Source organism: Syngnathoides biaculeatus, chromosome 10 (genome assembly GCF_019802595.1).
Source record: "Syngnathoides biaculeatus isolate LvHL_M chromosome 10, ASM1980259v1, whole genome shotgun sequence".
Taxonomy (NCBI): domain Eukaryota; kingdom Metazoa; phylum Chordata; class Actinopteri; order Syngnathiformes; family Syngnathidae; genus Syngnathoides; species Syngnathoides biaculeatus.
The window spans coordinates 13,780,910-13,808,663 of NC_084649.1; the positions used below are offsets into that span (position 1 = coordinate 13,780,910).

The window sequence follows — 27,754 nt, forward strand, 5'->3', positions numbered from 1 at the left end:
GCAGTGGTTTGTGTGCTTTGTTGTCTGTCCCTTACTTGGGTTGAAATAGCTTCAAATGAGTTTGGGGGTAAGCTGAGCTGCAGTAAATTGGATTTCATGCTTAGTCCTTCACAGTGGCATCTTTCTCCACTGAGACAGTCACAACAAAGTTCCCCGTATAGAAAGCCCTTCGAATTATTTTACAGAGAAACGATGAGCAAGTCAGATCTCTGCCAGCAGGAGCGTTAAACGATGCTCATAAATAATCATCCACACTTTACGGCGTCATTTACCACCAAATCAACCTGAGAATGTGTGACACCGCCACATAAACTGGGGGGAAAAATAAACACGAGCAGAGTGGGTCAAGACAGACCTGCAGGCACCACATTGGAGACTCTGTGCACCAGCGTTGTCAGGGGAGGCGGTGGGAGGCTTCTCGTGGTATTTGTGCACAGCAGCCCATTTACATGCAGATGTGAGGGGCCTGGCATTTTGCGCCGAGCCAGGAAGGAAAGATGGCTGCATTTCTTTTCTTTTTTTTTTTTAATTTATTTTGGCAGCCAGACCTTCAGCCCACCTCCCAACAGCCCCTCCCATTCCCTGTCTTGGTCCCACCATGGAGCGCACCGATGCAGTCGGGCAGGGAATACTAAGAGGCTGCACCATTGCCGCTGACATTGACATTACCTCCGTGATCATTAAACCTAAATTGGCCAAATGAATTGGCAATTTGAGAGGCCTTAGACACAGCACGGTGGCGTGCACGTGTCTGCGTGTGCATGTCATGCTTTGCGGTGATAAGCCGCTGCCAGTGGTTGTCTATTTTTTTCTTTATTCCTTTGCCTTCAGCCTGCATCTCTTCATTTCAGCCTGGCTCTCACAAATCTAAGCAAAAATTCAATAAGCTATTACATGCGCATTGATCTTTTTCACAGTCACACATTTGCATGAGAAAACAAAATGCAGTCGCTATGAAGGGGGGGGGGGTGAGCTGTTCCTTTTTTTCTGAGTGAAGTGCCAATTGATGGTGAGGTCTGGATTTATAGAGTTTGACAGCACTTTAACACTTAAACTCTCTTCTGAATGTGTCCAATCAATGGCAGTCGGTCTATGTTGTGGGTGTTGAAGAGGCGCAGCATTCACTTATCTGATGTCATTGTAAATCGCTCGGGAAGAACATATACGGTGGGTCGTGGAACGAAAGCTGCTTAGAGATGGCACAGCATGTGACTAAAATGGCAGCGTGATAACTTTAAATAAATGCTCTATTGTGGTCTGCTGCAATGTTAATGAAGGAACGGCAGAAATGATTTGACTTTTAAACTAATGTGGCGTAAAATGAGCAGCGGGAGCACGCTTGGCTAGGCAAAGAGGAAGCGTCGCACCTCCCGCCTTAATCTATACTGCTTGAGAAGTCGTCCTGCCCTTATTTGCATTGTTAGCCAAGCATTTCATTATATCACAGGTTTCCAGCCTGCTTTCATTGTTTTGACTCCAATAACTAGATATCGATAGACCTAGCAGAATGTTACGGTAACCTTGAATTCAAGACCCATTTGTTTATAAGAAAGAAGATGTTAAGGTTCTGTCTCGGAGTGAGCAGGTTGGATAGGATTAGATATGAGCTCATTAGAGGGACAGCCAAAGAGGGATGTTTTGGGGACAAGGTTAGAGAGAGCACACTTCGACGGTTTGGACATGTCCAGAGGCGTGAGAGTGAGTATATTGGTAGAAGGGTGCTGAGGATGGAGCTGCCAGGCAAAAGAGCGAGAGGAAGACCAAAAACAAGGTTGATGGATGTTGTGAGGGAAGACACGAGGGCAGTTGGGGTTAGAGAGGAAGATGCAGGAGATAGGCTTAGATGGAAAAAGATGACATGATGTGGCGACACCTAACGGGACAAGCCGAAAGGAAAAGAAGAATGACAGCACGACGGGCAGATCAAAGCGACTAGTTTGCATGAAAGAGTTGTACTACTTTTTAGTTTTGATTCATGGCCTGTACTAGTTTTCAAAGATCTGTAGCCTTTCTTTAGACTGCGCTTTGTCAACATGTCCAACGGCTGCATATCTTACAATAGACTGTTCTCTGGAAAAAGAAAAAAAAAAAACCTCGTCCAAGTCAAGAGGCCCTATGAGACGTTTGATTCAATGCAAATTTCAATTGGTTTATTGTAAAACAAAACAAAAAATGCAGATTTAAATGTATGTACCATGTCTCTGACCGTCAATTTTGCACCTCTGGCCTCAAGTCAAGTATTGTTGCACTCTCACATGAACGACAGCTACACCACCATAAAATTCTCTTCAACTGATAATTAAATATGCTGTAAAATCACTTACTAATCACAGTGTCATTCATTAAAATGGTAAACACGACGGGATCAGTCTAAAATGCTTTACATAAGCGTAAAAAACCTGAACGTGGCTTAATGTCTCATAACTGTCACGATTTATCAGTCGAATTTAGGTAGAAATCTCTATTCATGGCAGCTTCAACCTTATTACAAGAACAGGCCCCGCATATCACTACAGTGAGCGCTCCCTGTGGTGAAGAGGAAAACGCTTCGTCTATAAATTCCAAAATATTGGGCTGACTGTTGTAATATTTTCAGAGATGCAGTAAATGGACATAAATAGAGATGTGCACATAAATTATGGTGCCATCTGATCGCAGTTTCTGAACATCTAGCAATGTTGAGCTTTTGGCCAGGAGATCCTTGTCAGGTGTCTACTGGGATCACAGCTACCTGTGCCCATCGAAGTCATGATTTAGCAGAGGCTCGACCGTACAAAAAGCCTTTGGAACAAATTCAAATGGCTGCTTAATGTCATTGTGCAAAACTATTTCATGACGGTTTAAACATAATAAGTATTACAAACACAGCGGCGTTACGGTAGATGTCCTCCATGACCGCCAGTATTGTACATCGTGCCACACAATCCCACTTGTCACATAATGCCACCATGCACCCTACAGAAATGCCTGTCATCCATATGAACTCTTTTTCAAATGTCTTCGAGGCATTTGTGATGCAAACACAAAGTGATCAAAACGCCATTTGTATATTCGGTGGTTGTGGAATTAGAATCAAACTGTGAACGCTACCGACTTCAGATCAACAGTTATGTCCAAGTAGTGTGTGTCTGGATTAATAAAATCATGAGATTACAGTGAGACTGATTTTGAAAAATAACTTGCATGTAGATCAGGAGGAATTCAGGAGTTTCCCTGTTTGTCTTGGCCCAAAAATATTCCGTTTCTAGTATGGCATCCAACTACAACAGTCTTGTAAGGATTCAAACAATCTGAAGAGAAACAACGAGAGGAAATACTTTGCCCTTCATCTGTTTCTACTCCTGACAGCGGATTTCACATTGCTTTTATCATCAGTGATAGGAACTCGAATTTGTTCATTTTCCCTGTACCAACTCTCATTGTATACCTAACAGTTTAAGTACTGTACCACGTAGCCAGTCATCATAAAGTAGTTGCAATACAGGATGCGTATAATGCATATAATCTCAGAAGAAAATATTATACAAAAATGGTCTCTGGTGTTGTCTGACTGGGCCTTAAGTGCGCTGCAGATTCCTCTCCAGAGACCATGACAGCGGGAAGAAATGTGCTAAATAGTGGCAAAGATCAAATGGAAGAGGAGAAATAAAACAATCAGTAGCTCGGAATGCTGCAGAAGTGCAAAAGCGTGGATTTTGGTGCAATCAGAAGTAAGAGACCATGAAACGAGGACAGAAAACAATGTCTGGTGACAGAAAGAAGCAGCACAGAAACTGAGAGGAGGTAAATATCTGCAGCACCCCAGTTGTGAGGCTTAAGGAGCTTAGCCCCCCTCCCCGCCCATCACAGAAGAGTCCTTAAGTAAAAGCATCCACTGAGGCTGAGCTGCAAGTGAGAGGAAAGTGAGCAAGAGATGCGGGAGGAGAGGTGCAGGCAGAAGGTGGATCAACATTTTGATTCAGTGCATGTTTTGATTCTCAATAAAATATGCATAAATGAAACTTACATGAAAAAAGTATATGCTTCTGAATTGCTTTAAGTATATGCTGTTCATTACTAAAGGGCTTTTTCTGAAAAATTTCACCTCATGCTTAGAAAAGACTGCAGGATTTTAGACCTGGTATAGAGCTCGTGCACCTAAGTCATAAAATCACGTGACTTCTGCTTACCTCGCCATATTGCCGGTTTAACAAAGCATTGGTCAATCGTAAGTCAGTTGGAGACAAAAAGAAAAATATGTCTTAAAGCACGATGCTTAGAGTCTTATCCAGTACCGTTAGACATGTAGAAGGTGAAAATAACTGGAGATACGTGGAAAAATTAGATCAACCCGGCATAGAGGACCCGTATTTAATGCCGGGTTGATCTAATTTGCTGATGTTTTCGCCAATAAGAAATTGGACTGTTAATTCGCTTCCGCTTGTCTTGGACAACTGGGTCCACACATGAATCTGGTAAGTCATTGAGATTTACACGGAAAAGTTTGAAAGCGTAGAAAAGTCTGGACGCATACAAATACTTTGTTGCTGGATCTGTTCTCAATAAGGATTAAATCCCACATAGTGACGGGTTTTCACATCGTGAACGCGGAAGCGTTCGGCGACACATTAAACTTTGCCGGAATCCATCGATCTTTTCAGCTACTATTCAATACAAATACCAATATTTAAATACATGACCCCTGGTTTTACACAAACTCGCATTCATTAACTTTGATTGGGAAAAAAAAAAAAAAGAGGATGAGTCGTCTCCATGGAACGTACACGGAAGCGATTACGGGCACACTTAACCTCCTTAAACCTCTGCGACAGCTTCTTGTTTTTTTTTTAATACGCATTGTTCTCAAATGAGCCAACTTTGCATTCCAAATACTTCTTGGTAATTTGAGATTGAGAAGAATAATTCCGACCTAAAATGGAGCCATTGCTCCAATTATTTTGGTTGGACACCATCCATCATGTTTAATTGCCGTAATCCATCGATATTTTCTGGTCTTTTCAGATGGTATTCCAAAGAATGATCTCTGAATATCTGTCATCTCGGGTATTGTAAATACTCTCCCCCTGGTTCAATCTCTCCCACAATTTCAACCAGCTCCGTTTAACCGGCAATATGGCACCGTGAAAATGGTGACGTCACGTGAACGAGCTCTACTGACTCGATTAGCTATTGCGGGAAATTTCCAAGATCGGGCCCGACACATTTTGTCATTAACGACAAAACTTGTTAGTGTGATGTAGTCCACGACCAATGATTTGGCCCTGCGATAACACTTAATTTGCTGATTCTCCTTTGGTCTTTTTTATGTGTCTTCCTCTCTCACGCCAACAGCCCAGATGTACGCCAAAATGAAAAGTCTACAATATCAGATTTTTTTTTTTTGTGCTTCTGTGTTGTGTGATTGATCAATGACAACCTTCCAACATTGACCAATTGTCTATTTTGTGTCCTCCCGTGCTTGCAGTCAACATTTACTCACACGCACAATCTAATGTTTACCGAAACTGAACATACCTCAAGCAATCCGTGAACGAACGTCCTCCACCGAGCATCACATTATTTCTCATTTTGTTCTTTTGTTCCCCACACAATATACTAGTGTGATCTATTGTTGTTGTCATCGCCATGGTAGTGCATGCATTCGGTTGCGTTTACCGGTGACACGTTTTCTGGTTCTCCCTCTCCCACAGTTGGGTCTGACAAGACAATGCCCAGTGATCACAAAAGATGGGATGTAGTGGTATCAGAATTGATGTCGTGTAGTGTTGCCACTGTCTGATCGAGAAACGTTAAGATTTTATAGCGGTAGCGTGACATATAAAATCGTGAAAGGCCAAATTTGTCTTGTCGTCTGATCCTTGCCTCAAAAAGACATTTTGCACTATTCTATTAGTTTTCAGGAAGTTTTCATGCTGTTGCTCAGAACAAAATTTTCTACAAACCTTCAAATATTAATGAATAATTTCATACGATGTATCAGACTGGCATTAAGCTACCATCTGTGGGTTTCTTTTCAGTGGAAAATGTATGTTTTATTTATTATTGGTCCATGCGAAAACTTTACTGCAAACTGAACTAACTTATACTTTCAAAGGGTCCTGATCAAAACCAAAGCATGAATTGCATTAATTTTAAAGTATACATGATCCACAATACTGCAAGAACTGTAGTTGGGGTCAAAGGTAGTTCTTGGCACATGAGAGGAAGGATAATCTATTAGCGCACATCGTTATTTTAATCTCAAATTCCCTTTCTGTACAGGAAGTGTAAACCGAGCGGGGCCGGTCCCTGCCTTCCTCAGGAGCCCAGCCGTCATCCCACCATCCCCGCTTGACATGAAGCCCTTCCTACAATTCCCCCTGGAATCACCGCACCCTGCAACCTTGGGTCTCTTCCACAACTTTAATACAGTAAGTGGTCCAAGTCACCTCACCAGGCATGGATGCGAAAGTGTGCAAACAGAATTGGGGATAAACACAAAACAGAGTTGGTGTTTGATGGTCTTGGATCTTTTCCTCCAGCAACAAGTAAAGTGGATATACACATTTTTTCGGCAAAGTGACAGCTATTTAAATTTTAATCAATAGAGACATTCATTTTTAAAAAAGAAGAAAAAAAGCCTTGGTGAGTGTTGTACAATACTAAAATGACTTACAGCTAATCTATCATATGAGGAGCCCGGGCTGTGATCTCTATAGTCAGCATTTTCTGGTTCCCATTTCCAGATTATGTTTCATGTGAAGGTCAGTGTGGCCACACACATCATCATCTCGGTCATCTGCATGCGCTTGGGCAAAATGACCCTTCCGTGAGTTTATGATTCATCCGGCGTTATTGAGGACATGGAGTGTAGCCACTAAGGTTAGGAGACCTTCACTAATCACTCTTCTGCTTACTATGAATAAACACTAAATGGACTACATTCACATGGTTCTTTTATGGTCTTCTAAACATGTTTACCGACAATAAAAATATCACAAGGCCCAAGGTATCATCACACCAACAACTTCTGCCTTTCTTGAACTCTACAGTTAATTTACTTATAGGTCCATCATTTTCCTGAGATCTACTAAGTATTTTATATTTCAAGCATCCATACTCAACAAAAGGTTAGTCAACATTGCCATGACAATTTTTTGATTCTATTTCGTTCAAGTACGGATGCACTGACACCAGTTTTTTTTTAGATGAGTACAAGTACTTACATTGATGATACTGAGAAAATATAAAATAGTATATAAAATACATCATATAATAATTATATATATTAATATCTACAGCTGGGATGAGAATCAGAACCTCCAAATCAGAGACCATGGTCCTCAGTCGGAAAAGGGTGGCGTGCCCTCTTCGAATAGGGGAGGAGATCCTTTCCCAAGTGGAGGAGTTCAAACATCTTGGGGTCTTGTTCAGGAGTGAGGGAAAAATGGAGCGGGAGATCGACAGATCGGTGCAGCGTCTGCAGTGATGCGGACTTTGTATCGGTCCGTTGTGGTGAAGAGGGAGCTAAGTCAAAAGGCAAAGCTCTCAATTTAACAGTCGATCTACGTTCAGACCCTCAATCCATGGGCACGAGCTGTGGGTCGTGACCGAAAGAACAAGATCCTGGATACAAGCAGCGTAAATGAGTTTCGATGAGAGCAGGTGTCCGGGTTCTCCCTGAGAGATAGGGTGAGATGCTCGGTCATCCGGGAGGTACTCAAGTGTCGAGCCGCTGCTCCTCCACATTGAGAGGAGCCAGATGAGGTGGCTGAGGCATCAGTGGCACACCCACCCACCCAGCTCACGGGGCCTCAGGCATCAAGCATTTTGCAGATCATAATTTGCAGTGACATAAAATTGTGCCTTTTCACATTTACCTTGACATGGCCCCAACTCGGAAGGTACTGTATATGACAGGCTTGTGAACCGTTATCGGCGTTGTAGTACAAGTATGGAGACACAGTATCAGGACCGATACCGACCCTGCTGCATTACTACTTTTAATCAAGACTTTTGCGTCCTCAATATGCATTTGGTTAATTTCTTTCCCCACATTTGGGATCTGTATGATGAATTAATTTTAATAGATGTTGAATTGACTGAAATTTAGATAAGCTAATTAAGAATTGAATAGTGGAGTGGGACCAGAGGGGCCTTGAATGGGCTGTTACACAGATTACACCTATATTAATTACTCATGAAACTTGTTGCGTGACACACACACGCAGGTGTGTATACACACATACACACAAACACACACAAACGCACACACATGCATGATCCATCGAAAGAATAGTGTAAATAAATTGAAAGCTACAAAAGGATGAGGCCAAGAAGAAGAAAAAAAAAGGCCAAAAATAAAGAGGAAATGTGACTATGCTAACAATGCATTCCAACAGGATTCAGGTTTTCTGACCAAGACGGTTTCCTCGGGTTTCGGCAGCTGCAGCCCGTAAACAGTCTCTGATTTGGCAGCAAGCGTCCAGAGTGGAGGCAGCAGATGATATGCTGAGTAAAACCACAGAAAGTTTTGGGGTGGGTGCTGAGGGCAACGCCCACACTGTATGCTTCTGAATACTTACAGTAAGCGCAAGCGACTTCACATGTACGGTGGCCTGCATGTGAGCTCCAAAATTGACGAGTCTGACTTTTTTTTTTTTGGGGGGGGGGTGTTATTGAGATGGATCCATTCAACCCTCAGAGACACTGCTTACTCCATCCTATCTTCTTAATATTCTAACCAAAACATATGTAGTCTTATTTGGAATGGATGAGGTCTGTAATTAGGCCCTTCAAGTCACGATGTGAATTAAAGTATTTGAACCGCACCCAGGAAGTGAAGCCCAGACAACAACAGCTGCTGAGAAACAGCATGCACCCCCCCTGCTGTCCACATCAATCACTTCTTCCCAAATTCACACTTCTTGTTTTCATCTCTTTTTAGCAGCCCCCCCCTGTCAGGCACCTGCACTATTTACCCTCTCCACATTTACTTGGTGGAACCTTGCTAAAGGCTGTGACCACAGCCAAACATCTCGTCCAGTGTTGTTGAATCTGTCAAGTGACCTTTGTGCTTGCTCTCCTCAGATGGACCCTGTGCAGAAGGCCGTCATGACGCACACTTTCGGGCATCCCATGGTGAAAACAAAGCGCCCCATCATCTCCTGCAATGTCTGTCAAATACGTTTCAACTCCGAGGTATGGAACCTGACATCACAGTCCTCACCCTAATAACAAATGTCCAATTAAAGTTCAGCTTTCAGTCAGGTGATACTGTACTGTATAATTTTTAATTGAACCACAAAAAACATGCTGCTATTGTGAAGGAAAGAGTAAACGGGCAAGAACAAGATGATTATGGATATTTTGTGAGGCTCACAGTTTTGGCTGCTTTGCCCTTTTATTCGTGCAGCCATCTTAAATGAGTTTTTTGGAAACATTACGATGATTTTAATATGCTGCATATGCTCAATTTAATAATTAACTTGAATTTTGTCCTGAATAGCATCGACTGCTGGTTGATTGGGTTGGTCCTGATAGCTCAACATTAGAGAGCAAGTGTCAGGGTCCAGGAGACTATTAGATTTACTTTGATGAGAATATAATGGAAGAGGTGTGAGACAGGACACAAGGCCAAGAAGTAAAATGAGCAGCAATGTTTTTAAAGTTACATTAAAGGTAATTGGGTTTTTTGGGAGGGGGGGGAGTTGGGACAGTGCCAGCTTGAAGCAATGTGTCTAAGGGAGAAAAAAAGGTTTTAAGGAAAGGATTTTAATGTTGGATTAAGGAGGCAAAGCTGCAATTTTAGTCGTTCAAAGCAAAGAGCTCAGAAATCAGTACAGTTCTGTTCACTTATGTTCAGGTTGAATTCCTCTTGTTCATGTCAGAGCACATGAGTGGAGTTATATACATACAATGCAGTCTCCTAAGTGACTCCTCACTAATAACAACATGGGAGAAAAAATACTCCAATAAGTTCCTCAAGGTTTGTTAACTACAATTTACATGCCAAGGAAAGAAAGACAAAATTCTGGGTGTCATCCATTGTTGGTCATTATCTTGTATGTTGTCCGGAAATCATTAATTTCTTGGTTTGTATAGCTTAAACAAATATTTACCACACCCATTAAGCCCTTTGATGGACAAACATCTAACATTGGGCTTTATTGTTGGAATTTGCTCGTGGAAAAGTACAGAGAAGGTCAGAAGGAACTACATTGTATCTTTGTAGACCTAGAGAAAGCCCATGACAGAGTATCAAGAGAGGAACTGTGGTACTGCAAGTCTGGTGTGGCGAAGAAATATGTTAGAATAGTACAGGACATGTATGAGGGTAGCAGAACAGCAGTGAGATGTGCCGTTGGTGTCTCAGAAGAATTTAAGGTAGAGGTGCGACTGCATCAGGGTTCCGCGTTGAGCCCCTTCCTGTTTGCGGTAGTAATGGATAGGCTGACAGACGAGGTTAGATGGATGATGTTCACAGATGATATTGTGATATGCAGTGAAAGAAGGGAACAGGCGGAGGAACAGTTAGAAAGATGGAGGTACGCACTGGAAAGGAGAAGAATGAAGATTAGCCGTAGTAAAACAGAATATATGTGTGTGAATGAGAGGGGCAGAGGAGGAAGAGTGAAGGTGCAGGGAGAAGAGATAGCGAGGGCGGACAACTTCAAATACTTGGGGTCAACAATACAGAGCAATGGAGAGCGAGTGTGTTAAGGAAGTGAAGAAACGGGTCCAAGCGGGGTGGAACAGTTGGCGGAAGGTGTCTGGTGTTCTGTGTGACAGAAGAGTCTCCGCCCGGATGAAGGGCAAAATTTCTAAAACAGTGGTGAGGCCGGCCGTGATGTACGGATTAGAGACGGTGGCTCTGAAGAAACAACAGGAAGCAGAACTTGAGGTAGCAGAAATGAAGATTTTGAGGTTCTCGCTTGGAGTGAGGAGGTTTGATACGATTAGAAATGAGCTCATTCGAGGGACAGCCACAATTGGATGTTTTGGAGACAAGGTGAGAGAGAGAAAACTTCGATAGTTTGGACATGTTCAGAGGCGAGAGAGTGAGTACATTGGTAGAAGGGTGCTGAGGATGGAGCTGCCAGGCAAAAGAGCGAGAGGAAGACCAAAGAAAAGGTTGACGGATGGATGTTGTGAGGGAGGACATGAGGACAGTGGGTGCTAGAGAGGAAGATGCACGAGATAGGCTTAAATGGAAAAAGATGACACGCTGTGGCGACCCCTCACGGGACAAGCCGTAAGAAAAAGAAGACAGTGAGCTGATTTGAACTGTATTGCTTGAAGGAGATGAGACTTTAAAGTGAACAAGTTATGTGATGGCTGTTTGACATTTACAGTGAGAGAGCTCATCCATCTGTCTTTGGCGAGCCACTTTGAATCATAAACCTTGCAAGATAAAAGTCTTTTCAAACTGCGCACATTCATTTAAAGGCTGGTTTGAAGGTATTAGTGTCTTTACAAGGATTATCGTGAAAATGCGGCTGCTTGTTGTTGACTAATTCTGGCAAATGCCAGACAAAAATGGTCTAAAGTGGTTTTTATTCCCAGTCCCTATGCACTTCCTTCCGTGATACATTCATCGTATGCATTGGTTGTTTTACTACGGTTACATGAAAAAGCTAGTTTGAATATGGAGGGAAATGACATGCCAAAGCTTGAAACACTTCATGTAAAGATATTTTGATATCTTTTTTTCACACCTATACTGTCTGTTTTCATGGGACAATTTTATACATTCAGATGAGGAAATTTGATTTCAAAATTTACATGTGCCAAACTATTATTGCCTTCTGAACAAAAACAAAACAGAGTATGCCAACAACTTCAAATCAAATCCATCCACCCATTTTCTACCACTTTCCCGGGTCGGGTCGCATCCATGCTGATATTATCTAGGCTCCACAAAAAAGGACTTCTGTCTCCCCAACTAACAGTTAAAAAGAGGTCCACAACCTGGACGACCTAAATCAACCTGCAAATTCCAGTGAAGAAAAATTTCAAGTGATCACTAAAACCCTCTCTAAGACTGTCCCAAGAACCACAAACCAAAATATATATAGGACTCAGACAAAACACTGATATACAGTGGAGGCAGAGCTTGAAATATAAATACATTCTGATGATTAGGTGCTAAATACCTGTCCTCTAAATGCAGTAGTGTATAAAGGACACGGGCAGAGGAGTCATTTGAAACTTGGTCTACCCGAGGGGCTACTTAATTATATCCCCCACTCCTCTCCTCACATGGTCCACAAGTGGAGGAGATGTCAGCATGCGGAGCATTTTGTTCACTGCCGTATGACTGCGTTTAAATCAGACAGACAGTAAGTGTCGCGTTCAAAAGATGCTCGGATGCACGTCAAGCCTCTGTCACGCGGCATGTCGTACGATCCCCAGCCACCCGTTTGTTTTGTATGAGTGGACAAGTTTCCAAAACTGTTCTGGAGCATAAAGCAGAACTTCCCTGAGCAACTGGAGAGTACCGGAACTTTGTGAACATGCGTTAATAATGAAGGAATAGTCTGCGTGGGCTAAAGTTCCTGCATGTGGAATGTGGACAACCATTTGTCAATTTTTGAAGTGTCCCCACGGCTTTATTACAGTATGTATTAAGCAAAGCTCACCTATACAGTTCCCTGTTTACACCTGAGGAAAGCTGTCATTAAACAGACGTAAAAGTAGATGTGACTAAGTGATGGATGTGACTACTCAGGATAAAGTGCCTCTCACTGTTCCCATCTTGCGCTACATGCTGTAATTATAACATTGCCAATTCATCTCGGGCCACAGAGGACATATTAGCCTGCCAGTGCTCAGCACAGTGCTGCTGCAAGGCTGACGTCACGCCATGCTGCATTAGCCGTCGTCACCACTGCAGAACGAAAGCGGACACATGCTGCACTCCGTTTGATCCCTCCATTTGGGCTTGCATCAACACAATTGTTTCCTTTACCTTTCTTGTCGACAACTTGGTTCTCTACCCGTTTTCGACTGTCTATAATGTTTCTGTTCCATCCTCTGTGCGGTTTACTGTATCATCTGTCACCTTCACGCCACCTCACCAGCTTCTTCCCAAACCCCACCCCCCCTCGCCTTCCTGTCGCTGCTGCCTGTACCCTGATTTGTCTGAGACCAGCTCGTTCCATTTTCTGTGCCTTTGTCACTTTATAGATAAAACATCAAAGCACATCCTGCTTAGAGAGACAAGGATTTCAGGGACATTCACTTGCTCCCATTTTCTCCCCTCTAAAACCCCATCCATGCTTCCTCAAACACCCTAATTCGCTCCCATATAGGATCTTCTTCTACACTTCACTCATATTTTATCATGATTCACTTCGCCCCTTAACCTCAATGATCTGACGACAAAATCGATTTTCTATCCTTGTGGCTGGCCAGTCCATTCGAGCGCAAATCACCGAATGCTGTCTAGATTCTGTGTGATTAATTGCAGACCTCCATTGACTTTCTCGTACCTGTGCCTGAAGGTCACACGGAGGGTGAAAGTATCGGAGCTCAAAGGGAAAAACAACAATTGGGAGTTGCAACATCTAAAAAAAAAAATAGGAAACATTAGAAGACTTGGCCTCTGCTGGTACTTGTTTGTAGGCTGGTAAAGCACCATCCCCTTGTCTAATTGAGGCCTTTGGGAAGCAGCAGGCACTGGGTTGAGTTACACAAGCAGAGAGCTATGGATGCCATTCTGTCATCACCAATCAGGATGAGTGCTATATGAATGAAAAATACATATAACAGTATTCACTTCAATGTCTATACGAAGAAAAAAAAGTGACCGCTTTATCCATGCACAAAGTTGCGCAATTGAGTGTCCCTCGACATCCAAGTGGTCGTCATATTAGTCGCGTCCTCTGTCCTTGACGTCATCGTCACTTCCGCCGTTGAAAACGCATAGTGGCTGCTCCTATGGAAGCCGAACAACAGAGATATTCGGACTTTTCCAACGCCCCTTCTGACACCGAAGCTCTTTTCGAAAAGGACAACACCACACAACCGAGTGAAGTTACCGGGGCTATATTACACTATTGTTTTGAGCCCTCGGGGCAATATTACACTATTATTTCAAGCCATATTCAGATGATATCCAATCGTGGCCAAACCGCATCCCATCCGATCCACTCCCGCGGCAGAGATGAGCCATCGCGGCTCATCGCAGCCAACCGGTGTGGCTTATGACAGAGCAGAGCTTTATGCGCACACGCAACTGAGTAACGCATTCTCAGCTGGGTTCTTCAGACCCGCCCCCATCGCAAAGCCCGACGCGCAGCCTTCGCAGAAGCTGTGACCGCCGAAACGCCGATATGGCTAAGTTTCGGCGCCCGTGGTGGCATATAAGGAGGAGGTGGAGCCTAGCTATGTTGCTTTTAGGGGTATGTTCAAAGTCGCCGCAGTACTCGATGAACACTATCGAGACATTGTTGGCTGGGCGACGCGCACATCGACACATTTCATACGCGGATCTTTTGTTACGTTATGAGAGAGGTCGATTACGTGGTCCGCCCCAAACTATTATTTTTTTTAGTAGCTGTATGCGCACATCAACACATTTCATACGCGGATCTTTTGTTACGTTATGAGAGGTCGATTACGTGGTCCGCCCCAAACTATTATTTATTTTAGCAGCTTTATACACACCTACCTATTATTTGGAACCCACGAAGCTCTCGTCGTCTCCAACCGTGCAATCCATTTTTCACAACAAACAGGGTCTCTTTCAAAGTTATGAAGGGTAATTCCATTCTCCCGAGTGTTCAAGGAATGTCCAGCAATGCAATGGCTGTGGGTTTTTCATTAATAATATACCAAAAATCATCCGTTTGACGACACTTGGCCTTTAAGCTTTCTACAGGATCTTATTACATTGTGCAGCTCGTGATGTGCCTGGAGATTGTAACTGTATTTATTTGCACATTGTCGGGATCCACCGAGAGCACTAGTACGAGGTCAGGTACTTTCATCTCCATGCTAAATGATACCATGTAGGCCTACTAATATCTGAGCATGTCACTACGTTTTGCAATTGCATTGTGATGGAAATGTGCTATAATCATCCATCCATTGTCCATACTATATTTGCGGGGATGCTGGGGCCTATTGCAGCTCACTCTGTGAATACATAGACAATTATTCACACCCACATTCACACCTGTTTCATTTTAACATATATAAGTACTGTATATGAATTTAGTTTTAGCAGTTTGACAAGTTATAATGATGGAATTTTAAAGTGCCTAATGGCCGTGTCAGAGCATCTTTCTGTTCTGTTCTGAATAAATGGCCGAGAAAAAAAGGAAAGTCTTCAAGTGATCTAACCGGAATGACTTCTACATGACAGACACACGGCCTACGATGGCTCTCTGACTCACTTAGACGTCAGCAGCAGATTTGGAGTGAAGATGATGAAATTGAAACGAACATAGAAATCTTCACATCCATCAATTTGTGTTTTCTTCCAGAGCCAAGCAGAGGCACACTATAAGGGCAACCGGCACGCTCGCAGAGTTAAGGGCATTGAGACGTCAAAGACAGCTCGTCTTCAAGATGGCGACAAGCAGCACCCTCCCCCCACAACTTCACCCTCCCCATCAGGCCCCTCACCATCCAACCTGGATCCTGATCCGAATAAGCAGGGTGAGCATCGACTGTGACATGTTATGATCTGTACACACAGAGAGACAAAATCTGGCACAAAACGCCCCAGATGCTCAACACATCTGCTGTGATGTTTCTACTTCTCTGCAGTTAGGTCATACTATCCAACTGGTGAATCCAGAGGAGGATCATTTTCTTTCCAATTATCCTGCTATTGAACAATTGTTCCCACATTCTATAACTGCATGGTTCACCAGAAGATAGCCCACTGCAACAGATCTTTCTAATGTGTCACCACCCTGGTGTGGGCAGACCTTTGGACATAACCTGGCACTTAAGGGCCTTCTCGCTATTTTCACACTTTTGTACAAAGATGCTCCTATATGTGTTGAAAAAGTTTTTAGTTGGCTGTTAGTAACGTGAAATGAATGTGCTGTTTATAGATGACACCCAATCCTGTCCCACCTCTGAATCACCTTTGATCCCGAACCAAATCACAACACCCACAGTGAGCTCAGCGGAAGCAGAGTGTCCCTTCTTGGCATCTGCGGGCGCACCTTTGCCGTCCTCCCCCTTGCCGGCCGGCATCGTCAACACGCCGCCTGCAGACTCGGCAGGAGCGGTCCTTCCTGATACCCCGTCTCCGGCTCCCAGCCCTCCCTCTGGGGAGTCTGAGGAAGAGAAAGCCAAGAAGCTTCTCTACTGCTCCTTATGTAAAGTTGCAGTTAATTCCCTCTCACAGCTGGAGGCCCATAACAAAGGTAAGTCAGAGGCACAGCTCCCCAAGCACAGTTACCTAAAATGAAAAATTTACCCATATGCAACGTTGGAACGTGTGGATCATGGCTGATCGTAATCTCAACTCTGTAATGCAATAGATTGAAGTTAAAGCAGGAGCACTACTGCCCCTGGGTGGTATAAAAGGACTATTGCAAATTGGAACTTTTTCTTTTAAAAGAATATTAATGTGAATAGGTACTTGGATTCCAAAACACTTTTTAATGATCTTAGGTACAAAACACAAAACAATCCTGGAGGCACGGAGTGGACTGGGGCCTATTAAAGCCTACCCACGTCTAAGTCTGAAAGGCAGCCCCGAGGAGCTGTCATCTGACCCCAACACTCAGGAACGAACCTTCCACTGTGAGATTTGCAATGTCAGAGTCAACTCTGAGATGCAGCTTAAACAGGTAAGACTTTTTTTTTTTTTTTAAGGAAAAATACAAGAACAAAGACAAGCAATGCCATTCTTATAGCTGGCCTGTTTCGTTTCACACTGCAGCATATTTCCAGCCGGAGACATCGAGATGGAGTTGCAGGGAAACCCAATCCTCTACTTAGTCGTCATAAGAAGCGTGTGGATTTCATGGTAAAGCATTCATCTTTCTCTTAAATGTACACCATGTGGACAATAGTTTTGGACTAACCTCTTGATTATTGTAATTTGTCCATTGCTGAGGTAGACGTGAGTTCCCATCTTTGTCTTACCAAGAGCTTTTAGACTGTTTGGATTCTATGGGAAACATTTGGGGGAGGCCTTTTTTTGTTTCTGCGTAGCAGTCCATAAATGCATCGTTAAATGAGTTTGGTGTGGAAGAACTTGAGGAAGAAGTGAGACCCAGAAAAAGACCTAACCTCAAGACAATCCAACCAACACCTTTGGGTTAAACTAACAGAATCTCCACAAACTCCCACTGACGCATTCCAACATCTTGTAGAAAGTCTTCCCAGAATGCATGTTCACTTCCTGTATGAGTAATGGCCAATGTCCCACTGATTTCGTCCATCTGTGTTTTATTCACCATCTTGATAAGTCACGTGAAATATTTCTTGTCTCTCTCAAAGGAACTTCCCAAAACCCTAGGGGCGGGACTTTTACCAAACCCTCTGGCTGTCGCGGCAGCCATGGCCGCTGCGGCATCCTCCAATCAGCTGGCACTGCGCCCTCCTGGCCCGCCGACCCACCCGCACCCCCATCACCACCTGCTACAGGGGGCACCCCTCGGCTTGCTGAGGCCCGCCCCGGGCCCCATTCGCACTACGCACGGGCCAATCCTCTTCACTCCGTACTAACAGCGTGAGCGTGAGGAGGAGTCAGGAAGAAGCACACTGTGACGCGGACAGGCCAACCAAGGCGATGCTTCATTATAGTCAAACTTGTGACTGACGATTAATGGTGCATACTGTATTTGCAGACTGCTGCTGCTGTTACGCTAACAGGGAGAACCAGAGATATCCGACAACTCCGAGACACTTTAAAGAGCAAGCGTACGTTTTTCCATCTTTCCGATTTGCCCTGCATCGATAAAATACCAAACAGTCACCGGTAATAACCCTGTAAGATGAGGACGTGGACTATTAAATGGACTTCCACATTGCAGCTGGCTTAACCGCTGTATTTCGAACCCTACCTCTTCAACAATTTGAATCTTATCCACATCTGATGCATCATCTTCATAAGAAAAAAAGAAGCCCGCTGGGTTCTATATTGTGGTCTCCTCTGATGTTAGCTGTTAGCAATCACTGTGTAATGGGTCCCCCACTTTTTGTGGTAAATGAATTTGTGTTGCTGGTGGAGTCTCCTGCAACATTTCTGTACTGTATGTTTAGATCTTCCCAGCACGCTTCGGGCGTCTGTACTTACCTCTGTGGGACACAAACGGGGTGAAAGAGGAACAGAATATACATTACGTCTTAAAGAAGATAGTCAATGAAGCACCTTAATCATGTGAATGGGATGGCAAACTTGTAGTTGTGGTGAAGAAGTACTATGCAGCTATCAGTGTTTATACGTGTGGTCTGATTAGATGTTGAAGTTGGAGAAAAGAAAAACAAGATAAAAGAACATCAGGGAAGACTAAGCAAGTATCTTTAGGTTTAGGTCTACGTGTTAATTGTCAGATAAACCCCAGATTTGATTCCCCAGATTTTCCCTGGTAACGTGCTAGAAAGTGTGACTAGGCACCGGGGTAAACGTCTGCATGTAAGTGATTTTGAATGCATTTAAATGCTTTAATTTATGTTTACCTGCACAAAAACAGAAAAGTTTCAGTATCTCAGAGAAAGACTTTCAACACTGTGAGCACAGCAAGACAATGAGGAGGTAATATAGTAGCCGCTATTTGCAATACGGGCATATTCAGCTCACAAACGTACACAAATTCAATGCAAAATAAAAGAATTATATGCATAGGACAATAATAATAATCATGTGTTCGGATAACATAAAACATACTGTACATACAGTATATGTGAAATATAAGCGCACACAAACAGACATGAGCCGCAAAAACATCCTCTTTGAAAGCTTTGCAGGTGTGCGGTCGGACAAAGCCTGCTCTGCAATTGTGACCCTGAAGAATCCCGAAAACTGTCACGGCAAAATGTCACACACTAGTGGGGAACTTCAGCAAACCCAAACGGTAGCAATACTTTCTGCTCTCCTGCCTTTTATGTGAAATTAAAAAATACATTAAAAAAAAAAATTGTGTCAAATGATATGTTTATAGTTTTTAGGGGTGATGTATAAAAAAACATTACTGTACATGTAAATTAGTTTTAAAAAATTACAAATAGAAAATGTGGGGGCTTCCAAATTGTTCAATTCAAATGGGATTGTATCCAAAACGATTACTCAGTTGATGATTCTCCTGTGAGTGGACCAACTTTTTATATTAATATCTATTTTGCCATTTTTTACATTTCATTGAATTTGGATGGGACCTCAGACAATGTCACTGAATTAGGCTCCAAAATTTGGTTAGAGTAATAAATATTTAATTAATCAAATCCAAAGCTGGATAAATAGTTTTGCAATTTTGTATTTGATTGTAACCACTTCAGGCAGGTGTACCCAATATCTCATAGTCTAAAATCAAATATGTTGACTACTGGACCGTCAACTTCCCATTTATATGACGAGTCTCTGCCTGGACTGCAATAAAAGCATCGCGACCTAAGGTGGGGCCTGTTTTAAAGCAGAGTTTCTAAAAGTGGGGTCAGCGGACCACCAGTACAACCTGAGAATCCCAAAAGGGTCCGTGTGTATCTTCTACGTTTAAAATATCTAACACGTGTACCATGGCTCCTGCCCAATGACAGCCGGGATTGTGGGAGGAAACTGGAATGCCCGGACAAAACCCACGCAAGCAAGGGGACAACATGCAAACTCCACACAAGCAAGGTCGGGATTTGAACCCGAGTCCTCAGAACTATGAGGCATGTGTGCTAGCAGTCGCTCGCTGTTCCACCAACATACAAAAAAATGACTTTATTGGAAATTGTGCTGTTAGGTTAACAATATGTTGCGAGACAGTGACTTTAACAAAAAGGATCGTTGAGCGACACTTTCAAATGAAACATGAATCCTTTGACCAAACATCGATTTAACTCTGAGGCCAAATCATGCAAGATGCAGCGTCATTTTCGGGCAACATAAGCGAATATGAAGGTAAGTTTTCTTCCTCAAAATTATTTTTCTTGACTTGAAATGCCCTCTTCCTGTTCTGATTTACTTTAATTTGCCCGGCGAGAGTTACCTGAAATTTAGGCCAGAGATGCCTGTGCTGCTTAACTTCAAATGTTTGTGTGGCTCAGATTTGCAGTCATTTAAATACAATTTGTATTGAAAAACAGGCTCGATGAGTTTGCAGCAGTTTAGTCAATATTTATGTTATTGATATTCTTGTTAGTGAAATGTGAACAGAGTTAAGATGTGTGTTTAAAAAGCACTTTGTATTTGTGTTTTGTTTTTTTCAAATGCATTTATTCATGTTCATGAATTGTTGTTAGCAGGATCAAAATACAGTTGTTTCATTAATGGAACAAACGGTTTAGTACAGGATTTTCATGGTAAGTAAAACTTCTTATCTGCAAAATCACAACTTCGTGTTTTGAAAAGGAGAAGCCTATATGCCATTTTCATGTAATTTGGTGGATCGGTTATGCAAATTGAAACTATTTGCAGTTCAGACCTTTGTCTCGAGAAAACCTTTGGGACCAGACCCCTCTAAATTTTAACTGAACATCCCTAACGTGCCGCCACAGTGGCCCACTGGTAAGCACATCTGCCTGACGATAGTGTTGAAGTAGAAAGACCTACGCATCCATCCATTAACACCAGGAGAAAGGCAGACTACACCCTGAAGTGGTCACCAGTCCCTCACAGGACATAGAACAACCTATTCTCTCCATATTTGGAGTCGACAGTGGGCATGTAATACCATTTTTGGATGATGCTGTAGCTAGGATTGTTATGACCCTGTCAGGTCGGAGGAATTGCCAGCATGCCAAACGGCTTTGTAAGGAGTTGTAGTTTTTTTAAATGCTGTGTTCTTATTAGTGTTAGTTATACCTTAGTCGTGTTAATAGAATTCGTTTTCGTGTCCCCACTCTTCCTCATTGTTGTTTGTTTACAGTTCTTTGTAGGATCTTATTTATCAAACCCAAAGATTATAAAACAGTGATGAGGCCAACCATGAGGTACAGATAAGAGATAGTGGCACCCAGGACACAACTGGAAGAAGAGCTCGATTTGGCGGAAATGTAGAGTTTGAGGTTTTCTCTAGAAGTGACCAGGTTGGTTAGAATTAGAAATGAGCTCATTAGAGGCACAGCCAAGGTTAAATGTTTTGAGACACTGTTAGAGAGAGCAGTCTTCAACGGTTTGAACATGTTCAGAAGAGAGAGCGTGAGTATATTGGTAGAAGGGTGATGAGGATAGAGTTGACAGGTAAAAGAGCGAGAGGAAGACCAAAGAGAAGGTTGATTGATGTCGTGAGGGAAGACAGGAAGGGTGTTGGTGTTAAAAGAGGAGGATGCAGGAGATAGAATAACATGGAAAAAGGATGACACGCTGTGGCACAAGCCGGAAGAAAAAGAAGGACATTTTCTCCATTTAACGTGCTCGTCTTTTGAACTCAGCAGCACAGTTTTTTTTTTTTTTTTTTTTTTTTTTTTTTTTTTTTTTTCTGAGCCAAGGGTCCTCTCTTGTTTTGGAAGGCCGGTGCAAAATGTATGTGTGAGACAGTACCTGATTGTTGTGTGCAACATCTCCTTCCTCCATCGCACCCACGTAGAAGGGAAAGCAATCTAATCAGGATACAGAAACCATTTTTCATTAAATATGTGAACCAAAAAACTACATTCTTTACTCATGTGATCTAAGAGGACATATGCAACATACTCTCTTCCTGAATCTGACATGACAGAAGGCGGAAAACCCCTACCTCAAACAATTACATCATGCCAGGGGGCCTTTAGCAACATACAGAACACGCATAAATTGAAATGCTGACAGCAAGCCGAACAGAGGAGCTCACCAAACCAAAGAGAAACGGCGCTGTGTCCTCGTTTCAAACACGACTTTGAGGTAAGAAACTATTTGAAAATCACCTTTTGTTTTAAAGTCCTCTTTTACCAAGAATTCCGGTTTTGCACGGGTAATTCATTACACTCTGTGTGATGTGTTGCCGCTTGACTAATCTATATTCATCAGACATTTGTAAAAAATAAACCTAAATCTTTGATCCTTTGACTTATTTCAATGTCTATGCATCTTAACTCTTATTTATGGAAATTTATATGGAATGTTTTGTGTGTGCAGCTTCATAGAACTATACAGTACATATGTAAGTGTATGTGTGAAAGATGGAAAAAAAAAAGAGGTTGGAGGTAGAAACAGAGAGATGATGAGCTTGTGTATCGGTGCCACAGAAATACAGAGCATTGTTTGTTCACTTGATTTGCTGGCAGAAGCTGAGTTCGCGTCTCCTCGGCCTCAACTTTTGCATCATTGAAATAAAAAGCAAATGCATGATAGAAACTCCCCAAGAGTCACGTGGTGAAGCATTATCATCCAAGCCAATTGTTCAATTCATCTATTGTACTATTGTCAACCAACAAGCCAGTGATATAGGAAAAGTTACACTCTATTTTGGAATGTTCATTTTGCAAAAGTGAAAACCATTTGCTGTGCTGCTACTGTTTTCCTCTTTAAAGAGAGGAAGACTCATTTGTTAACAAAACCAATAAAAATTAACTGAAGGGGAACAAATTAACACCTGAAATTTAAAACTCTTCCCAGCTCATGGACATTAAAATTAACAATTTGACCATAAACAATAAACAATTGCGATCTGTAAGAAGTATGCGTAACTTATCAGTTATCACAACCGGGAATGTTCTAAAAATCACAAAAGGGTGAAAAATAATTTATTGAGAACAAATAATGTATGTTCAATTACCTATGCCATTAAGTGACATGCACAACAATTAAATGCTCTTCCACTAGATGGGATAAGGTATAATTAATAAACTTGTGGATGCAATTTTTGTGACCTTTTTTATGGGTGGTGTGCTGTTAGATTGTTTTAAATTGCGCAACTACGGTTGAGAAATGCTGGTTTTCCTTACATTTGAGTGTGTGAGAATTTCACTTTCTATGACATTGCAAAAGCTGATGTACCATCATTTGACAGGATGTTGCTGAACGTCACCAACCAAACAGAGGACGACTTCTCCTGCTATAGCGCTTCAGTAGAAGTCTACCGCTACTTTGCAGTACTGTGGGGTTGCGCAGTCACAATCACTGGCACGGTGGGGAACCTGATGACCATTCTAGCTTTTGCCTCCGACTCACAACTGAGGACCCGCTTCAATGTGCTGATCGTCAATCTGGCTCTAGCTGATCTCCTCTACTGCACCATCCTGCAGCCAATCTCCGTGGATTCCTATCTGCACCTGAGATGGCGCAGCGGCAAGCTGTGGTGCAGGACCTTTGGCCTGCTCCTGTTCCTGTCCAACTCGGTCTCCATTATCACCCTCTGCCTCGTAGCTATGAGTCGATACCTCCTGGTCGCAAAAAGGGCCGTGTTTGACCGTGTTTTTTCAGACTGCGGCCTTGTTTCCCTCCTGCTGTCAACATGGGCTCTCGGCCTGGCCAGCTTCGGCCCGCTCTGGTCCGTTTATGTGTTTGTGCCTCAGGTGTGCACGTGCAGCTTCCATCGAACCAGGGGTCGGCCCTACACTACCATCTTGCTCTTTTTCTACTTCTTTGTTGGACTGAGCTGCGTCGGCACATTCTACCTCCTCATTTACCGTCGCGTCCGGGTTGCGTCAAAGGCCCTGCTCCGCTACAGGCTGAGCCGGCGGTCTTCCAAGAGGAAACCGGCTCCTTCAGCATCAGGCACTGATGACAGTGGTGTTGTAAGTGGGATGGCCACTGTGAGCAGTGAGCTGAGCGATCAGGCCAAATTTGTGCAGAGTAAAGACGACGTCAGTGGTGACAATGCATCGCCAAAAACACAAGACAAGCCAACAAATCAATTGGGGGAAAGCAAGCCAAACCCCGATACTGTCACTAAGTCACATTCAAGTCCGTCTGTGCCCGCCACTGCAGCATCCCACACAGCAGTTTCTGGAGATGATACAGAATTTAAGCGTGTGACGCGCATGTGTTTTGCAGTTTTCCTGTGTTTTGTATTTTGCTTTGTCCCATTCCTGTTACTCAATATTGCCGATAAGCGCGGCCGTGCCCCGCAGGTGCTGCACATGTTCTGTGCAAACCTCACCTGGCTCAACAGCTGCATCAACCCGGTGCTCTACGCGGTCATGAACCGTCAATTCCGAAGGGCCTATCAATTACTGCTCACCAGGGCAGCAACACCATTCACATACCTCTGGAGTAAGAAATCCTAAATTCCCCGAGTATAAAACATTTCTAAGTGCTGAAAAAAAAAACACAATTGCAGCAATATGTACACTGTAAAGCCAAGGCCACCGACATTGTGCCCACAGGCATCAGGTAGCCTCCAACAACAACATAAGATAGCTCACCAGTGCATTGTGATTTTCCTGGGAATGTAAAAGTGAACACTTGCAGAGATTTATGGAGATAAGTAGGTGGGTCCGAATCCGATCTTTGAGATCAGAAATCAGTCCGATGTCAGACAAAAAAGGGGTTGGATTTTACCATTGACGTAAAAGCACTCCATTGCGGGTTAGAGATCCGTCCTGTAAAGAAATGTCACACAAAAAAAAAGTCACCAGCAAATATTCTAAATAATATTCTAATAATAATATATAATATTCTAATAAATTTGCAGGAAGCAGGAGCAAACACATTAAAGTAGATGCTCAACTCAATTTCTGTATTTTCTTTTCTTATGCTACACGTCCTTTATTTATTGATCTAACGAGATACAAGCGTTTTACTGTATGTTGACTGGCTTAACTGTATCGTGTTTTCTTGATTTAATAGACCTTAAATACGTAACAAACTATTTTGCAATACATAGTCCATTGTTACACCATTTTTGTCACGTTATGAATAAAACCCTACCATGTTGCAGAATCAGCAGGAACTTCCCGTTTGGCGCAAGATGACAACTTTCAAACTGAGGAACTTGTGACTCACATAGAAATTATCAAAAACAGTAGAAGCCTGACTGACGCGGGTGATAATAATGAGCCCAGCACAGATATTAAAAGTCATTCAGATTTTAGAAGTTAAAAAAAAAAAAAAAAACACGGCAATAACATTCAAGATTAATATTATTAAATTAATTTAATGAATAAAATTATCATTAAATGAAGCCTTAAATTGAGCTGCAATTCAAGACCCATTTTTACAGCATTTAAGACCTTCCCTACTTTATTTAGCGTTAATATTTTACCGTATATTGAACAAAATACTGTATATGCTCTTCGCGCTGTATATTTGCTATTATACGTCAGTATTAAAGAGAAAGAAGTAACCTGTGGTTTAAGTCCCACGGAAATAGTTCAGCCATCGCTCGTCAATCGACTTTTCCATTATAATTTGTGTGCTACGTTTCAATGCTTTCCGGACCTGGCCGGAGAACATTAGTTCCTAGAAACCAATTAAAAATTACTTCCTTACTTCACCCTAAAATGCGTGGCATACAGCCATAACTGATGTTTGAAAATATTTCCCGGTTTGATTAAACCGTTTTATATTATTTCCTCTTTTCATACACACGTCGTTTGAGAGTATGTAAATTAACCCCCCCCCCAACCCCAAAAAAAGTCCGGCTCCCCGTCAAGTGGTCCACGTAACGTCCATGTTGGAATCGCAGTCAACTCTGGATCTCCTGCTCAGAGTTTACATGTTCTCGCCAAGCTTGCGTATTTTCTCTGGGTTTTACAGGTTCCTCTCTCATTCCATAAAGATGGATGTCAGACCGTTATAGTGACTTTAAACTGTTCATAGGTGTGAATGTGAATGGTTGTCTATGTGTGCCCTGCAAATGGCAGGTGACCCAGAGGGTGCCCTCTTGCCAAGTCACATGCGATAGGATTTATTCACGACTTTAATTAGGAAAATCCTGATAGAAGAGGAAAGGATGAAAAAAAAATAATAACCCACATGACAAATATACAATTTCAAATCCTAGTCGTTGTCACATGTAATTACAAATTAGCACGTGACAGTTTCCACACTGATCCCTCAGTTATGTCAAATAGAATACACCGATCGAAATTAGATCCGTACTTCATCCCCACCATGGAACTAAATAATACTGTAATTCTAGCACGACACTTTCCAAAAAATGTGTGACAGCACATGCAATGTGCTATTTTTGACAAGCATTTAGTGCAAGTCTTAACAATATGCAGTATGTGTTCTGACCATTTTCATATTTACCATTTATTTCTTGGACGTCTGCTTTTTTAAAAATACAAAGTCCAAACAACAGTTGGAAACACCTGTTTGGGTTTGTTCGAGTAATTAAATAAACAGTGAGTAGCAGGAATATTGCAAAGGAACAGAAAACCTGACAAGAACTGATATTTAAACACCCTGGCAGGATGACTCGACATTTTATAGACTGGTAGGCAGCAAGGGTTCATTTAAGAAGCTTTCAGTGTCCAAAAAGTGGTTAGGGTCAGTGGAATATAGCAGATCCTCTCCCGAGATTGCAACAGTGTCACACAGCATGGGATCAGTTTGAAAATTCACCAACTGAAGCTCCAGGGAATCCTCGCTTTGCCCTGAGAGCAAAGAAATGAAAGAAAGGCAGTCAAACTCATACATTTTCTTGTATGAAATACATTTTTTTAAAACTATGGAATCATATTCCCAAATGATACTTCATGATATTGTTTTACACACGGCCAATTGTTAATTGTGGTCTTTGAACATGTTTGATTAAATAAACGAGGCAAAGCATCAATGCAGCTTCCATGAAAGTACAGCACATAGTTGAAGTCAAGAGATTAGATAAATTTATGATTGATAGATATGGGAATACTAGTACAACATTTTTGCAAAAATAGTGTGCCTGTGTGCCTTTTGAATAATTTGTGTGGGTGTATGTAAATAACAAATGCGTTTATTTTTATTGACGTGCTGTGACAGAGCATCAAACATCACGCATCAGAAGCCTAGAAAAAGGTCAGGAAATGTAAATACTGAGGGGACGCTGAGCACTTTGAAATGAAAAGCTTTTTCCATGTACAGTCATTCCCGCCAGTTGCGAGGGAAAGAGACCTATTGCAGATAGCAAAAAAAAGTATTAGACTTCCCCTCCAAAAATAGTAGTCATAGTTTTAAGATGTATACCACTTCAGTCACTCACATTTGCCGCGCGCCATCACACTTGCAAATCTGCACAGTCGAGCACGAAAAATCACGCGCGTAAAATTTGTTACGAGTAGAAAAAATTGATTTTGAAAGTGGTCGCTTATTTTGTGTAGTCTTGACATTAATTTATGTGTTTATTTGACAAACGTGATCCTCAACAATCAGTGTTCACACGGAAATAGGAAATGTACTGAGCATGTAAGGAAGTGGTGCCAAAACCACATGTTCCGAGCTGCTTCACATACTGCGAGCGCATTTACGTCGAAAGTCATCAACATAATGAGCCATGTCAAAGGAAATTCAGTTACACCAAGGGTGTTCAATGCGTCGATCGCGAGGCAGTTTTGGTGACGGCCTGCCCCCCCCCAAATAAAAAAAAGACGCGAGACTATCATCCACCTCGTCACTTGATTCAGGTGCAGCCCATACGTCGAGCGCACCCACATAAAGGCGCGTTCTAGCAAGCTGTCCTATTTACGGCAGTCGCAGCAGTGCGCATATGCACCCGCAACCTCTTTAAAAATGTCTGTCTCAGTCTGTGCA

The 27,754-nt window shown here is 42.4% G+C and overlaps 3 protein-coding genes across 10 annotated transcripts in view; 2 read left to right on the forward strand and 1 right to left on the reverse strand.

Moving 5' to 3' along the window:
• The window catches only part of LOC133507404 (zinc finger protein 385A-like), a 29,376-nt gene extending 10,192 nt beyond the window's left edge, over positions 1-19,184 (forward strand). For 3 of the 5 annotated variants that reach the window (XM_061832361.1, XM_061832362.1, XM_061832364.1), the window contains exons 2-8: positions 6,262-6,410; positions 9,070-9,180; positions 15,471-15,645; positions 16,050-16,367; positions 16,618-16,796; positions 16,889-16,975; positions 17,452-19,184. In XM_061832361.1, coding sequence (XP_061688345.1) covers positions 6,262-6,410; positions 9,070-9,180; positions 15,471-15,645; positions 16,050-16,367; positions 16,618-16,796; positions 16,889-16,975; positions 17,452-17,679 — 1,247 coding nt within the window. In that variant the 3' untranslated portion in view covers positions 17,680-19,184. Of the gene's footprint in view, positions 1-3,402; positions 3,941-6,261; positions 6,411-8,381; positions 8,518-9,069; positions 9,181-15,470; positions 15,646-16,049; positions 16,368-16,617; positions 16,797-16,888; positions 16,976-17,451 lie in introns of those variants that run through there. The other 2 variants (XM_061832365.1, XM_061832363.1) reach the window with 2 other exon arrangements.
• stat2 (signal transducer and activator of transcription 2) overlaps positions 1-27,754 on the reverse strand; it is a 76,916-nt gene that overhangs the window by 37,105 nt on the left and 12,057 nt on the right. For 3 of the 4 annotated variants that reach the window (XM_061832739.1, XM_061832741.1, XM_061832742.1), the window contains 2 exons: positions 25,363-26,619; positions 24,512-24,618 (listed from right to left, as the gene is read on the reverse strand). In XM_061832739.1, the coding sequence (XP_061688723.1) occupies positions 26,450-26,619 (170 nt within the window). In that variant the 3' untranslated portion in view covers positions 24,512-24,618; positions 25,363-26,449. Of the gene's footprint in view, positions 1-21,637; positions 21,697-24,511; positions 24,619-25,362; positions 26,620-27,754 lie in introns of those variants that run through there. The other variant, XM_061832740.1, reaches the window with a different exon arrangement.
• On the forward strand, positions 21,871-24,374 carry gpr84 (G protein-coupled receptor 84). Its single transcript, XM_061832744.1, has 2 exons — positions 21,871-21,976; positions 23,085-24,374. Exon 2 carries the CDS (start codon positions 23,086-23,088, stop codon positions 24,301-24,303), a length of 1,218 nt encoding a protein of 405 aa, XP_061688728.1. The 5' UTR covers positions 21,871-21,976; position 23,085; the 3' UTR covers positions 24,304-24,374.